We start from the raw sequence: 16,394 nt of genomic DNA, 5'->3' as shown, positions 1-16,394 counted from the left end.
CATCACATTTGTAATGTAGTTATTCATGACTGCATAGAGTGTGAAGTGTTAAGCCTTCAATTACCTTCTCATCTTTGAAAGTCTAAATACCTCCACACATGAGAAACAAAATAACTCTTTTTTATCAGCTCTTCAACGTGAAAGCTTCTACTAAATTTAGAATTAACACTTTTTTAACCACAACCATTTTTATTATCCATATGTATGCCTAATTTTTCCATGTTAAAGGTGGGGTAGGTACATTTGAGAAACTGGCTCGAGATCGCTAGAATTTGAAAATACACAACCGGTCCGGAGAAAACCTGCCACTTCCTTACAGAACCCCTCCTCCAACACACACGAACGCGCACATGACCAATGAGGGCATGAGATAAGTTTGTGCCCCGATGGAAGGCTGACAGGCAGGTAGGCCATCGGATTGGATTGGATTGGATTGGATTGGTTGTACTTTTTACAGTATTACGGCTTCTACAGATGACATTTTTTTATGGATTTTTTGTCAAAGCATTTAAGATATTCATTGCTATCGGGATGTTAAGAGCATTCCATAGAATACAACAAAAAGTGTATCTCGAGCCGGTTTCTGAAACGTACCTACCCCACCTTTAACAGGAGATAGTTCCCTTTATTCGTTTTTTGTGCCTTCAATTAGGGTGTTAATCTGTCTGCATGTGTGTATCTCTATGTGTGGGCCAGCGTGAGCATATTATTTGTTTGAGGCAAGGCAAGTTTATTTATATAGGACTTTTCAACACAAGGCAATTCAAAGTGCTTTACAAAAAATGAAAGACATTAAGAAAATGGCATTTAAAATCAGTCATTAAAAAGAAAAGCTAATAAAAGAAACATTAAAAGAAAAAATACATGGATAAAAGTTACAGTGCAGTTTAAGATGTGAATAGTTCAATTAAAAGCAGCTGCAAAAAGAAAAGTCTTCAGCCTGGATTTAAAAGTAGTACGAGTTGCAGCGGACCTGCAGGTTTCTGGGAGTTTGTTCCAGATATTCGGAGCATAATAACTGAACGCTGCTTCTCCATGTTTAGTTCTGACTCTGGAGTCCATGTCTATGGGCACATTTGTGTGTGTGTGTGTGTGTGTGTGTGTGTGTGTGTGTGTGTGTGTGTGTGTGTGTGTGTGTGTGTGTGTGTGTGTGTTTGTGTGTGTGTGTGTGTGTGTGTGTGTGTGTGTGTGTGTGTGTGTGTGTGTGTGTGTGTGTGTGTGTGTGTGTGTGTGTGTGTGTGTGTGTGTGTGTGTGTGTGTGTGTGTGTGTGTGTGTGTGTGTGTGTGTGTGTGTGTGTGCCAGCGTGAGCGTATCATTTGTTTGAGTCCATGTCTGTGTGGGCACATTCGTGCTGGCTAGTAATTGGATCTTTTGTCCTGAGTTCTGCCTGTCTTTGTGAGCGGAAGAAAAGCAAAGGAAGGGTACAACTCTGAGCCGAGTGATGCCTTTTGAGTTCAGCCCCACTCACCTACAGAATAAAAGACAGGGGCCAGCTGAAAAGAGGAAAACACACGTTTGCTGTCGCACACGCAAGTCACATCAACCCTTTTGTGTAAGTGTTAAGTGTGTGGGACTGAGATGTTTCTGTTGGCTTAAAGAGGAGAATCAGATGCTGTCACAGCACAGATAGACAGCCTCACCAGCTACCAACGAAGAGAAGAAGAGGCTTTTCTGTGTTCACACTGTGCAGCAACACTCAGCTTTACTACTGCATGAAAAGGAGATTTTGAGAATTCAGAGAATGTTAATAATTTGGCCCCTCGAAAAAAAAAACTGTACGAGTCTTATGGCTGTATTTCAGTTGTCACCAAAGAAACCTCAGGGAGGGTTTTTGGTTAGCCAAACATTATTTTGAATTCACTACACAATAAGGGTTGGGGAAATGGGCTTGTCGAGATGCCCAACAACCTCCCCTCCCTCCCTGGGTCGGTCTCTGTGTCTAAATGAGGAGAGAAATAAACAAACACTGTACCTCAGATTACTGGGCGGAGGATAAGTCTGCCTGGTTTGACAGATCGCTGCTCCCTCCCTCCCTCCCTCCCTCCCTCCATTCAGCCCTCTTTCCCCCTCCTCCTGTTCTCCTCCCTGCTTCTCCTTCACCCCTGCTTAACATCCTTCCTGTCCTTTTTTTCCCTCCTGTACTCCCCCTCACGTCATCCATTTCTCCTTCACCCCTCCTTAACACCCATCCCTCACACTCTCCCTCCCCTTTTGGCCGGCTCATGCAGTTCCTCCTTATATGTCTCTCTCCTGTCTCTTTCCCCCTCTTTTACTTCAACTGTAGAGCATCAAAGTATGTTGGTTTAAAATCCTGGGAAAGTATTGATCTAGGCAGAGAGGAGGTCGAGCAAGGTCACCTGGCCCAATTCAGGTGAGACCGCTGAATATCAGCGGCAAAAAGGCCTTGACACAGAGCTTCTGTCTCCCCCTTCCCTCCCTGCCTCCCTCCCTCCCTGCCTCCCTCCCTGCCTCCCTGCCTCCCTCCCTCCCTCCCTCCCTCCGTCTTCCTCTTTCTCTCTTCTGTATATAATTGACTGTTTAATAAAACATGCTTCTCCTAAAGATTCATACATCCAAATCGTACCAAACTGAGAATCAATGTACTAGAGTTGCCCCTGAATGCTTACTCTCTCTTCACATTCAGCAATTCAAACCAATCCAACCTTGACCTTGTTGACAGGGCCTGCCATTCAAATGCACATCTCCTCTCTTTGCTATCCTTTGCATGGGTCACGGACTACATCCTCCTCGCATGTGGAATTCCAAAATCTGTAAATCCAGTCAGTATGTCAATCAGCCTCCTCAATCCAATTAAGATCATTGGGATTTGGCCCTAATACCCCTTTTGGACGACAGACAATCAATGCCAGACAATGGATTTGGCCGGACCATCCCTGCGCACCTGTCCTCACTGCCACCGCACACTGGCTGTAAAGAACATCCAATTAAATATAGGGATCATGCTGACATTATTGAACTTTTCTCTTTACTGCCTGCACTCTTCACTTCACATCGTTTCACTCACTCCACAGTGGCTTCACAGTTTTTTATGATTTTTATTTATGATAGTGACACAAATCTTCTTTTCATATTAAACATTTTTGGATCCTTTATTGTAAAACCATATCCTCCTCCTGCATTTTTTAGTAAGAACAAAGTGAATGGGAGATATTGATGCAGGAGTTCATAACAGGACTCATAATCCATTTATTTTAATGGAACTGCTGTAACTTTGTGTATTTAATCTCTTCATACAGTGTCTAAACCAGGTTTGTATTCCCGTATCATTAAGTAATAAAAGTGCAATAAACCTGGACAAAGGCTTTTGCTAATAGGGCGTCATTAAGCGTTTTTGTCGTGGAAAACTCCTGCAAACAGGCTTGAAAGTTGATTGGCTATTGGTCAGTGAGTTTACAGTAATTGCCTCCCTAAAGCCTAAACAGATGTAAGAGGTCTGACCCCTCAGAATGGGGCGGAGGAGAGCATGCAGGTTGTAGTTGTGAGTAATTTAGTTACTCTACATTAATGTGTTTTTCTTCTCTCCATTTCATTTACTCCGAGTCGGCCTGCTGTCTTTTGTAATCTGTGCGGCTTTCCAGACACAACTGCAATATTAAACTCAGTGAGACAAGATTGCAAAGAAATAACAATTGTATTTTGAAATTCTTTACTGAGACTGTTCAACAGAGCTATTCCATTAGTGTCTTTTCCTAAGAAGGGTCCTCTGCCAGAAGACAATTAGTTAATGAGCTGCTGCTCTCACCTGTAGCTCATCTCTTCACTGTCTCCCTTTCTGCCTCCCTCTTGCTGTTGTTCTTCCCGACACTGCCGGGGGTGGGGAAAAGGAGATGGGGAGTTGAGCATTTGTGTGTGTTCTCAGTAAGTGGGAGTGGGGAGTGTCGGGCGTGGTAGTTTAACATTCCAGGAATCCGTCCGCGGCCGAGCCTCATGGCTGTGTGATTCTGTCCGTTGTGCAGAGGAGGGCAATGAATGGCTAACGCTCTGCATACCTCTGGACACATTCCCCAAAACGCTGCCCACTCTTGCGCATACTCACATACGCACACACACAATCCACAATAACCTGCAACACATTACTCTATGATTTATATGCACTTTGAGAAAAAGAGATGCACTCACGGTACCAGCTAATGGTGATGTTAATGTAGCAGAAAGAGCTTCTGTGTGAATAGTTATAGCGAGCTAAAGGCTCTGTGAGGAATTTGGAAATCTTCTTCCACCCTGCCTTTTACTTGTTGCCGGTAAACATCTTACATGGTCGATACAGTCGTCCTTTACCCTGCGCGTACACAAAGTCTTTACTTGAGCTGCAAGATGGCTCCTCTCCAAAACAATCTCCCTCCACGCTACAGAGGATCCTCAAGCCCTCTCCATATATGCATTTTACTCACACAGCACATGCACGCTCTCTCAAGAAACACAAATGCACTCACTGCCATCCTCTGCGCACGCATGTGGGTGGAAGGAGAAGGAGAGCAGAGGAGCGAAAGAAACAGTGAGAGAAAGAGAGAAGAGAAGCCCTAACCCTTTCCCCTCGGCTGGTGGAAAGTGAAACTTCAGAGTTTTCTTCCTCCCCCTCTCCACAGTGTTTGATAGTGTAGCACTGGCAGCCTCTGTGTGCCCCCCTGCCCACTCTCTCCCGTTGTGTTCTGGTGGCCAGCTGCTAGCAGAGTTGCAGTTGTACGTGAGTGGGTGGGTGAGACTCGTTTCCTGTGCTCCTCAGGGCTCCGCTCCAACAACTACTGCAGCACGCTCCGGCCAGGGGCCATGGGGGCCACTATTCATAACAAACAGGGGGCTGGCTCCTCTCCTCCTCCTACTCTTCCTCTTCTTCCTACTCATCTTCCACCATCACCACCACCACCACCACTACCGCCGTCATCATCAACTCACTACCCACCCACGCCACTGCACCCCTCTGAGCCTCGGCCCCTGGAGGCCCCCGGGCAGCGGGCTGGGGCAACCCCGCTGCACTCAGAAGGGTTGGACATGGAAGTGGAGGAGGCCCCCAAGGGCCCGGAGCCCTACACACTGCCTGAGGTAAGCCCACAGATCCTGGCTTAGCTCCAGGTCAGAGGTCGCTCTCTGGGTATGACTCCTCCACTCAGACAGGTTTCAAAGAGTGGAGAAGAGCATCCAGGGAGCAGCTTCACCCTTTTCTACAAACACACCGAGGGGGGTTGAGATGACGGATAAAAGAAAGTGACTTGAGACATGGTGGAGGGGCGGGGCTTTATTCGGAGAAGTAGGGTTAGTGGGGTTGTTTTTCATGATTGAAAAACATTAAAATTACGCAGCATCTCTCAACCCCTCTCTGTGTGGCATCTGGAAAAATGCAGACTGTTTCTTTTGTTTGTCTTTCTTTTCTGTGTGCTTTGTTTGCCTTTTCTTCCTCATTCTGTACTCTTGTCTCCCTTTAGTTTTTTCATATCATCTTTTTTAATATAGCCAGACCCAAATCCACCTTCAAGCCAAGAGTCTTTGCTCGGTATTAGCGATAGTTTATAGTGGTTACATGAGAGATTACACATCTGGTCACAATGGCAGCGTGTGCTAAGAGATGGCAGATAACGGGCGAGGTAGTGAGATGAGACTGACTAGAATCAATACAAGTAGACAATGAGAGGTTTGCTCTCGCAGCCCAGGAAATTGTTTGTTCTGTTCAGTGTGTGTGTGTGTGTGTGTGTGTGTGTGTGTGTGTGTGTGTGTGTGTGTGTGTGTGTGTGTGTGTGCGTGCGTGCGTGTGTGTGAGGGAGTTTGTGTGTGAGGGAGTGTGGGCGTGTGTGAGCATGGCATTATGAGCATGTGTGGATTTGAGTTGTGTGCCAGTGTGTGTGTTTGTGTGCGGGTGAGTGTTTTAGGAGCAGCATTTGATTTCAGTGGACCTGCCTCCCAACAAGCCTCCCTATCTTGGTGGACTAGCCATCTGTTTGCACAGTGCATGGTGTTCTGTTCTTAGAGAGGAGGAGGAGGAGGAGGAGGAGGAGGAGGAGGAGGAGGAGGAGGAGGAGGAGGAGGAGGAGGAGGAGGAGGAGGAGTGTAGGGGATGAGAGTGAAAGGAAGTTTTTGTCTTCACCTGCCACTGTGGTCAGGTCACTGAACATTTCTATTTGCCACTCATTTATTTGTCTGCCACTTCTAAAATCGATGTAGAACGCTTAACAATTGACAATGCTAAAATGTCTTAGAAAATGCCATAAATTAAATCATAGCATTGTATTCAATTCAAGTCATAATAAAGAATGTCTTATAGTTGTAGGTATTGTAAGGTATGTAATAAAAAGTCCTCGTTGTGCATTCCATAAAAAAGTCATATATAAAGTCATAGTTTAGTTCTGTACATCATAACCAATCATTGACAAATCAAAGTATAGTAGTTTATGTGAAAATGTACAGACACTTTCCTAGTATATAAATCATTAACAATACCATAGTTTATCGTAAAACAATTATAAAAATAAAAATATCATAAATAAATATCATAGCATGTTATGCGATACAATATGATAAAACAAACTGGAGAGAGTTCATCACAAACAATGTCCCTGTATATTATATCATATGTAATATCTTACAAAACAGTTATTGAATATTTTGTCATAAAAAGTCATAATATGGTTTTTTTTGGGGGGGGGGGGAAATGGCACGAGCGTGAAGAAGATTGAGGAAGGATAGAGTTCAGATGGGGCGTACATGAGAAAAGGGAGAGCTCTTTAGGGCGCCTTGCTGTATCAGGCAGATATTATTATTAATACAGTAGATCAAACTTACTGCTCGTTCTGTGTCTCCTAGGAAGCCATCCAGGATCTCTCAGCTCTTTGCAAGATTGTGTTTGCTTGCTAATCTCTAACAATGTATCCGTGTCTTTAAATCACTCTGATCCATGTATGTGTTTCTATTCTTTTCTTTACTGTTTTCATGTCTTTGTTATTGTGTTTCTCACAGACTACAGATTGTCTTCGCAGACTCACCTGCCTGCCTCCTGCATGCCCAGACAACAATCCATACAGAACTTATTAATGTGTGTGTGTGTGTGTGTGTGTGTGACATAACAAGATCTTTTGTGCTTACAGGAGGGTGTTAAAGACAAAGAAGACATGAAACAGTTCAGCACAGGTATAGTTTAGGCTTTACATTTAAAGCATATCACACATTGAGATAACTTAAGAGAGAGTTTGCACCTTTTATCTATTGCTCTCACTTCCACTCTTTCCTTCTCGCTATCTCAGCCTTGGAAGGTGACCAGTCTCCGGTGGAGAGGGATCAGATGGGCGGTGAGAGCTGTGCTGGGGGGTTGACTGTTCCTGCATCAGTAACCGTGGCTGCCAGAGGGACTAAAGGGCTGACGGTGCTGGGCGGAGAGGCTGGGTCAGGGAAAATGGTCCTGCCAGAGCCCGGTGCCTGGCCCTCTCAGGGGTTCGCCTGCTCCCTGTGCAAACGGCTGCTCAGCAGCCTGGAGCATCTGAGGGAACACGAGTACCGCCACACCCTGTCTCTGATGGCCTTGTCTCTGGACTGGCCAAACATGCAGGGTCCGCACCACCAACCTACTCAGCTCCGTCACCATTCACAATCCCAGCCTCTTCACTTCTTCCAGTCTCTCTGCCGCCCCACAGTGGCCGAGCCCACGTCGGCCCGCTACCTTTGCTCCCAGTGCCCCGCAAGCTTCACCCTCAAATCAAACGCAGACAGACACGAGAAGACCATCCACTTCAAGAAGAAGCTGATGCAGTGTGTGTACTGTATGAAACACTTCAGAGACCGCACCGACCTGCACAGGCATCTGTCCTCCGTGCACTCCAAAGAAAGAGGGCACACCTGCCCCGCCTGTGCCAAGGCTTTTAGCACCCAGAAAAACCTGGCGACACATGTTAAAGTGTGCTGCCAGATGGGGTCAGCGCCAGGAGCTCTGCTGGGAGGCAGCACTGGGATGGAAATGACTCAGGGTGGGGTTATAGATTCCCTGTGGAGGTTTTCTCATGAGAGGAAAGTTGACAATCATGATCTCAGTATCAATGTGGAGAATTGAGGCAGACTTTGTGCACTCATTTATACCCATCAGTTAGCAGCGTATCCTCACGTGTTTACGTGCACGCCAAGATGCGCAATTGCACTAAGAAAGAAAACGTGAACACATCATCTTGAGACACCTTTTTTAAATTGTGTTTCTTTTGTTAAATATTGTTTATATATGTCAATATTTTTTTAATTAGAAGCAAGAGTTTACGTCAACAATGGACAATTGCTATGCAAAGCTGAGCTGTTTAATGAACTGACAGTTTCTTAGTTATCTTTGGGTTTCTGAAAGGTTTCAGTTTGCACTGATTGGACAAAAACAGGTGAATAACCTTTGGTTGCGTTGCCGAGTGGGTCGAGGGGGGTGGGGTCTTTCCGTCTCACCAACCTAAAGCACTTGTCTGGCTCTCTGTCGCCAGTCACCAGTCTGACTAAACTCTTCTCTCCTTTTTAGGCAGAGAGATCTTTATCTGTGTGTCCACCCCTGCACTATGGGCACAAAGACACTCAGGCTTTACTTTGGCTCACAACCCACACAACCACACCACCTGCAGGCACTTTGTACAATTGCAGCATGAGAGCAGAATAAAGACACACATGAGATTATGTCCAAGGCCAGTGATACCTCAAAAATGGCTTGAAACGAAATGGATGGTGGTTACTTCTCTTCAAACTGAAACTCAAAGAAAAAATCACGAAGTAGTTGTATCACCATCCCCACTGCACACGTAGAGTCTCGTCTTCAGTTATCCCTCTGACATGATTACCTTCAGTCATGATGTCAGATAGGTGCAGATGGAGGGGATGTGCCCAACGAGACAAAGCGTGCTAAAACAATAAAGCAGTAGCAGCTCAGATGGGGGTTGGGTGGTGTCATTTTCTCTCTCTCTGTCCTTCTCCTCCGTCCCATATCTGTAAGTCCTCTGTTGGCCAGAGCTGGACAGTAATTGGTCCTTCATGGCTCTGTCCCCTCTTGACCCCTGACCTCTTCATCTGAAGAGGAAGTAGGGTCAGAGGGGCAGATGCCCCTTAAACCAGATGAGCGTCGTGATGCCACTGCTGCAGACAGATAATGGTTTGGTTGTGAGACAAGCGGGTTAACCGCAGGAGAGGAATATACTGTGGATGGTGGAGACAGTAACGCAGAGGGTGTTATAGAGCTGCAGGATATTGGAATCAGCATGAACACTGGCTTCAAAATCATCGCTAATGTAAATTCACACCAATTTCTGCCAAAATGTTCTCAGCAGGCCTGTAACTATAAACCAATATATTTCCCTGATACCAAATGATAACGCTCTTTTGTGAGTATCCAATTGGAAGACATCCACCTGTGTGTCCTTCTAATAGTCTACAGTCGCTCCAACACATAGGACTATTTCTGTGGGCTCAGTAAAGGAAGAAAAGGTGGGGAATATGCTGTTGTGTAAACATACACACCAAGTACTCTCAAATGCCAAATCCTTTCTGATATGACACCCCAGGTAGGGTGTCCTAGCCAGCAGAAGCCGACTGGCAGGCTCAGAGAAGTCAGGAACTGATCAGGAACTCTGCAGAGACAGCCAGTCAGAAGAAATGGCAAATACTGTAAAGGGTGTTGTGTGGCTCTTCTGTAAATGTGTTGTAAATACTGAAAGGTATTTTAATCCAGATTATACTTTATTTTCCTTGGGAGAAAACACATTTTGTACAGAGATAGGACATTTTTAATAATCCTGCTTGTAGTTTTGATGCTGTAATTAAACTGTGATGCAAAGTGAAATGAAAACCTCTCCGCAGTTTTTTATCTTTTATCCGTGCCGTGCATATCATTCACACAATCATAAATATTCCTTTCTTTGTCTTTTCATTTTCACTCACCGCTCAGCAGAATATTTTCTGAATAAGATGTCCGTATCAGTTGTGCGTTTGATGTGTGCTTGCATGTTTTTGTGCTGTTGAGTGTTTAATCAGGGCAGAAGTCGATTTGCAGATTGAGGTAATTATATTGTATCACTTTAAGCCTAAAACCCTAAACTGTGTGTGTGACCCCACCTTTCGTTACAGTAGTTATGTTGTGCTGTGCGTGAGTACCCGACACCCAGTCCTGGTCTCTCATGGTCATACACTGTATGCCTTGACTGCAAAGCTTTTCACACACACAATCTGTTGACTTTGATGCCCTTCACCTGGCTTAACAACCATTTGAGTCTAGACATCGAGATGATTGGCTTTCCATACCTCTACACAAGATTGTGACAAGTTATTAACATTAGTTTTCTGTTCATTTCATTGCTAAAGCATCTCTTTGTGTGTGTGATTTTATTTCCTAGCCCCCAGGCCTCTTGTCATTGTCTGTGTTTGTCTTTCTGTCTGTGTATTGCTGTCCATAGCAGAGACCCTCTAGAGCAACTAAAGCAGACTGACTGTTGTGTGTCGTGTTTATAGTATCTCTTCGCCTTTATTGCTTTAGTATGGAGGAAGATCTGTTGCCAGGGCAACTGTAGCTTTGACTGGGATTGGTGTGACCATGGGAATTGATGGTACATTTCTAGACCTTGCCGCTAATTAAATGTAATAACTGAAAAGTAACATCTTGGTTTATTTAAAAGAGCTTAATTGAACATTAATCCTTTTTTGTATTCTTTTTTTCTCTCCCTCTTGCTGTCCTTACAGTGAATGACTTCACCGTGATCCGTAAAAAGTTCAAGTGCCCCTACTGCGGTTTCTCTGCTATGCACCAGTGCATCCTAAAAAGGCACATGCGCTCCCACACCGGCGAGAGGCCCTACCCCTGTGAAATCTGTGGCAAGAAGTTCACCAGGAGGGAGCACATGAAGCGGCACACACTGGTGAGTGCAGCTATCCGATCACCCGCAGGAGACAGTCAATCACACATACATTGGGTTTTTTATGGGGTCTCTGGGCACACCTTAAAATATTGCAATATACACACTTTTTGAAATATCCAAATCTTTCAATGGCATTTAAAGGAGCCATAACTGTCAGACAAATGTCAAAAGACAGGCTTAGTGTTTGAGGAAGGGTCGAGAGGTTTGATGACACCGCAGAAAAATCCACGCTCTGAGGGCAGCCCACTCGAGGGGGGGGGGGGGGGGGGGGTTGGGCAGAATCACCTTCACCACACTGCGCACCTGTAGAGTCACAACATCTCTAACACTAGCTGGTGTCTATAACTTTGATCAACATAATATATTATGACTTTGTTCATGACATTTTAAACATGCTTTGCATTGACGTACTATACTAGTTTTTTCGACATGTATTACTTTTTCAAATTTTGGACAGACTATCCTATGCCTTTTTTTCAAATGATCAGCATACTATACTATGAGGCTTTTTTTCACTTCCCATACCGGGAGTTGAACCCGGGCCACCTGGGTGAAAACCAGGAATCCTAACCGCTAGACCTTATGGGACAATATCTCATTTCATTTTAAAAACATACTATACAATATATTTTTGTCAACATAATATACTTTGATTATTTTTTCAAACCGCGACATTCTATACTATGACTTTTTCCGATTTTTGAACATACTATATATATATAACTGTGACTTTTATTGGCTTTATTTTTGCCATAATACTACTACTATACTAATCCTATAGTTACTTTGTTTCACAATATTTAAGATACACGTACTATACAATGACTTTCTTCGACAAACGTTACTTTGCCAATTTTTATTTTGACACATACCGTACCATACCATTCTATAGCCTTTTGTTCATTATTTTAAACATAAAGCGCCACGTAAACCAAGCCAAATAACAATAGCAGATTGCAAAGCCAGGGTAACACATTTAGTCAAAATATACTGTTCAGGATATGCAGCGCTGATGATGGAAGAAGGTAGGCCTTTGTTTAACCCCTGGCTATAGTGTAAAATATTACATTAAAAAAACGTTTGTGTTTCCTTTCAACAGGTCCACAGTAAAGACAAGAAGTATGTGTGTAAAGTGTGCAGCCGAGTCTTCATGTCGGCAGCCAGCGTGGGAATCAAACACGGCTCTCGGCGTCACGGCGTCTGCGCAGACTGCTCTGGCCGAGGCATGGCCGCGCTGCTGGACCACAACGGGGAGGTGGGAGGAGACATCTCCCCCGAGGAGGAGCTGTATCCTGGGGACCGTTTCCACGATGACCAGGCAGAGTGTGACGGTGATGGAGACGGCGAGGAGGAGATGATGGTGGAAGGGGACGGAGAGATGATGGGAGAAGGGGAGGAGGAAGGAGGGAAGTGGAAAGACTCGGGGATGACCTCCGAGGCACACGGAGCACTGGACAATGAGAAGGAGGAGAGCGACTCCTCGGCACAGGAGGGGGAGCAGCAGAACGGGAGCGAGAGGGACTTCGCCTGGATCTCCTAGAATCTGTCAGGCTCCTGTCAGCGGCTCATCAACCAATCTCTGAAGATCTCTGAAGATCTCTCGGGTAGAATCCTCTGCTCTCTTTAACCATTCGTCCCACTGTGGGCAGGCCTTCCTTTGAATGGAAATGCTGTAGGGTGATGCGCGACAATGATCTAAAACCATTACGAGTAACACACACACACACGCACACACACACACACACACACACACACACACACACACACACACACACACACACACACACACACACACACACACACACACACACACACACACACACACACACACACACACACACACACCTAGGCTATTCTCAACCTTGACTGCCATAGTAGAAGAAGAGAGGTCGAGAGATGGCTAAGGTGCAAGGCTTTTTCTGCTTACCTCCTTTACTTCTGATGCAGTGCTTTTGTGTTTCTTTTTCTTGAGGGTTCAGGCCAGAGTCCAGTAGTTGTCTACTCTGTCACAACAGGAATCAACGAGGACGCTGCAAAGGACATGGCCAATGCAACTTTGTATGTTTGCCATCACAATCACCATGGAAACCAAGGATCACTGACAGTGTATGGAAAAAGCTAGGAGGGTGAGGGTGTCTTGGTGCCACCTGGACTGTAATGTTTGTGGGGAAAGTGTCTCTCTACAAGGGAAAGGGAGAGTCTAAATCTATTGCAAAGCTACGTGTGTCGGAGCGGGCAGCTCGACGGCACATTGTTGATGCAGAGTCCTACTGCCACAGACTTGCACTTTAACGACAACTGACTCCTATCAAAGCCCTGAACCCGTGGTTTACATTTTTGATCTGATCTTTACCTAAACAACTCGGTGACCGCACCTACCTTTAAGGATATACTTTATGTCCTCTTGACTGTTATATAGAAATCACTGAATCTTTGTGCAGATTGCTGTTTATAGAGCCTATGCCTTTTCGATGGGGTCCTTAATCTTTTCTTTCCTTAAGTTAACCACATGGTTTCTGCCAATCCATCCCAACAAATACTGGAGATTTGACTAATGTACATACGTTTTGGGGGATTTTAAAAGGGGAGTGTGTGTGAGACGGCAAGAGACGGAGAGAGTGTATGTCAGAGTTTATACACAACGTGGAGATCTGTTTCTGCTTCCCTGGTTGAAGATGCAACAATGATCCACAGGACCTACACTATTAACTCTTTCTGTGTCTCTCACTGTCTCTGCTTCTCTCAGTGGAGGTTGTGATGATAGGACTTGAGAACCATGTCTTTCACACTGAAGGAGGAGCTGCCTTTGTTAAAAAAAGTTTGGTATCTTTTTCTTTTTTCCTGTCATGTAATATCAGAATTTGTATTCTCCCTCCATGGTTCAACTTTCTTTTGGTCATATATTTTCTTCGGTTTTGTTTAAAAGAGAAGGATCAAATTGTGCTTGAAATGTCTGAGTCTGATAATCTTAGAGAGTGTAATATTAACTTGTTTTGTTTAACAGCTATTTATTGAAAACCTGATTGTGGATTTCCAATTATTTTGAGAAGTCATTCTCTCTCTCTCTCTCTCTCTCTCTCTCTGGGGTGGATCAGGATGGGTGTTTGTATGCAAGAATGCTTGAGTGTCCCAAAAAAAGTCTATATTGATTTATAAGATTATTTCCATGTTTATCTGCAATGTTATGACAATTCAAGTGAGGCAGGTGACATGTCTTATTATTATTATTATGATTATCAGAACAATGGTTACTGTTGTTGATGTTACTATTATTAATTATTATTAAGTGCTGGATGCTAAGCTTTATTGTGTGTTCTTGTTTTGATATTTTATATCTTGTACAAGAAAAAAGCTTTTATACTTTGCCTTGTTGTGGACAACAAGCCATAAGGCTTTTATCAACCTTTTATTGTGCCAGTTTACGCTTTTTCTGTCGTATTTGCTTTTTTTACCAAGGGTAAAAACAACTTCACTGTCAAACTTTTAGATATTGGTTGAAACATATATTCAGCACACGCTTTTGCATCACTTATGTACACTAATTGATAAATATCAAACCAAAAACAATCTATTACCTTGTATACATGAAGTGCTTTCGTTTTACAGTCTGTATGTGCAGGTGCTTTTTTGGATTTTATTGTTGTGGTTAACAGTTTTGTTGTTGGGTTGTTTTTATTTTTTGAACCTGTCACTATTTGTCACAGTTTGAAAAAGTGCACATGTTATGGTATTATTGTGAATATGAAGAAGGGCTGTGTGAAAGTACCAGCCAGCTTTTGAAGATCGCATCTGAAAACCAAGCTGTTTATTTTGTAGTTTCTACTGTCTCACGCCTTGCATGACACACAATCACGTAGAAATGCAGCATGCAGACAATGCTTCCTCTCAGACAGTGTTTCGCTCACATGCTGTGTTTCTATCTGCCATACTGGCGTAAATCTTAACAATAAAAGGGAAAGTGAGCGCTGCAGTAGTAACTCTGGGAAACCTTTTGTCGCCTGTCTGCTACAGGTGACTGCACTTCCCATCAACCCCCACTTAGAAGCTCTGTACAATTTGATTTGTGATGCTTTCTTCACATCTGGCTACCGTCTATATTTTGTTTGTATAATTTATTGTGTTTTTGTTTCGACCCATTTTGTAAACGTTTTGGGTAGAAAAAAGAAGAAGAAGAAAGCCAATGGGGTAGGATTTTAATGAATGTCAATGGTGGGTGTGGAAGGAGCCCATGATCGGCGACAAATCTCTGTCCTGTGGTTCTGTTTAGCCACTGAGAGACATCTGGATGCATGTGTGACTCCCCTGCCCTGCGCTCTTCTCACGACCTGTACTGTATGTCTTCTTCCTCATACTGGGTTGTACTTCAGGAAAAACGTCTGCCATCAACCCCTCAATATGTGCCTCAATGACATTTCACCCGTGTGCTTGTGAGAGTGTGTGTTTCCGAGAGATGTGTATGTGTTTGTGTCGACGGATAGAGATTACTTAGATGCGACCGATCAGATTAGAGGTGCAAAATGTTTCGGAGGAGGACAAATCATGATGGGCGACTAGATTCTCCTTCCCACCATTTGTTGATGACCTTTTGTGCCCTGATTCTGTGGTCTTAACTGCATGCCTGTGCTCATTTTGTCATACCAAAGCGACGTCTTCGGCATCTGCACACAACTGTCTCATTCCACATGATGCAAAACTGGAACTGTTTGCTCTATTGCAGAAGATTATGGGTATTCTTAGACGTGTACAAATTGCAATCCTCATTTAGCCTGTATAGCTTGATTCACACGTGCAAATCATGAAGCCATAGATATGGGTATATCTATATTATTCTATATTTCAAATTTGGCGCTTTTTACTTTAGATTTTGTTCTTCTACTAAGAGTGATGTGTGTATACCTTCATATATATGAATTTATATTACGATTATATATTATTTATTTTCTCAAGTTTCAGAGGGTCTTTGATTTGTGAAAGGTCACGCTTGAGGTTTGTTTATTTTCATTGGCAATATGATACTGACTTTATATTATCATAAACCTGTGTTTGTAACAAAATGTGTTAAATAATCAAAAAAAAAACCTGTCCTGTTTTTACACCCGTTTTGTTTTCGGGCAGATTTATGTGCTCTTGTGCAGATATTTTTTTTCGGTTGATAGTAGGCTACTGATCACAAAACATTTTTACAGCCAACCATGAGCCTCTTGTTTTGATGTTGGGGCGGGCCCAGCGGCCGTCCAAGCCTCTTTCTAACTTCATGTTTAGTGGAAGAATTAGCTTGACTATTATTTGCAAAAACCAATCAGTCTCAATAAATTTTGAAATTGCTGCTGTAAAGAAGTAACACGTGTGCCTGGTCTTCTGTTTGACGGGACAAATGTTGTCTTAACCCTCTGCTGTCCACAAGGGGGCAGACAAGTCCAAGAAAGTAAACACAAAGGAATTCATCCTGACTGTTGATTTTACATGTCCTTCTTTGGAAGATACGCAATTATAAACATATCATGCATTCAATATTATTCATCTGA

The 16,394-nt window shown here is 43.7% G+C and overlaps 2 protein-coding genes and 1 non-coding gene across 4 annotated transcripts; 2 read left to right on the top strand and 1 right to left on the bottom strand.

The window, feature by feature from the left end:
* The first annotated feature begins 89 nt into the window (after positions 1-89).
* Positions 90-9,304, top strand: LOC117449206 (zinc finger protein 526-like). Of its 2 annotated transcripts, XM_034086682.2 has the most exons (4): positions 90-1,553; positions 4,746-5,062; positions 7,096-7,138; positions 7,252-9,304. In XM_034086682.2, exons 2-4 carry the CDS (start codon positions 4,790-4,792, stop codon positions 8,049-8,051), a joined length of 1,116 nt encoding a protein of 371 aa, XP_033942573.1. In that variant the 5' UTR covers positions 90-1,553; positions 4,746-4,789; the 3' UTR covers positions 8,052-9,304. The 2 variants fall into 2 exon arrangements, with proteins under 2 accessions (XP_033942573.1, XP_033942571.1); XM_034086680.2 differs by lacking the exon at positions 90-1,553 and having other exon boundaries at positions 3,667-5,062.
* A 1,370-nt stretch (positions 9,305-10,674) lies between these two features.
* LOC117449207 (zinc finger and BTB domain-containing protein 46-like) lies at positions 10,675-16,206 on the top strand. Its single transcript, XM_034086683.2, has 2 exons — positions 10,675-10,869; positions 11,969-16,206. The coding sequence occupies exons 1-2, from the start codon at positions 10,753-10,755 to the stop codon at positions 12,407-12,409; spliced, it is 558 nt and encodes a 185-aa protein (XP_033942574.1). The 5' UTR covers positions 10,675-10,752; the 3' UTR covers positions 12,410-16,206.
* Positions 11,386-11,457, bottom strand: trnae-uuc (transfer RNA glutamic acid (anticodon UUC)). Its single transcript has one exon. It is a non-coding gene; the product is annotated as a tRNA-Glu (tRNA).
* Positions 16,207-16,394: the final 188 nt, after the last annotated feature.

The sequence above is a fragment of the Pseudochaenichthys georgianus genome, chromosome 7, assembly GCF_902827115.2.
Source record: "Pseudochaenichthys georgianus chromosome 7, fPseGeo1.2, whole genome shotgun sequence".
NCBI classification, from domain to species: Eukaryota; Metazoa; Chordata; class Actinopteri; order Perciformes; family Channichthyidae; genus Pseudochaenichthys; species Pseudochaenichthys georgianus.
Note: the sequence above shows the minus strand (reverse complement) of the source record. Positions and strands in the feature narration are given on the sequence as shown.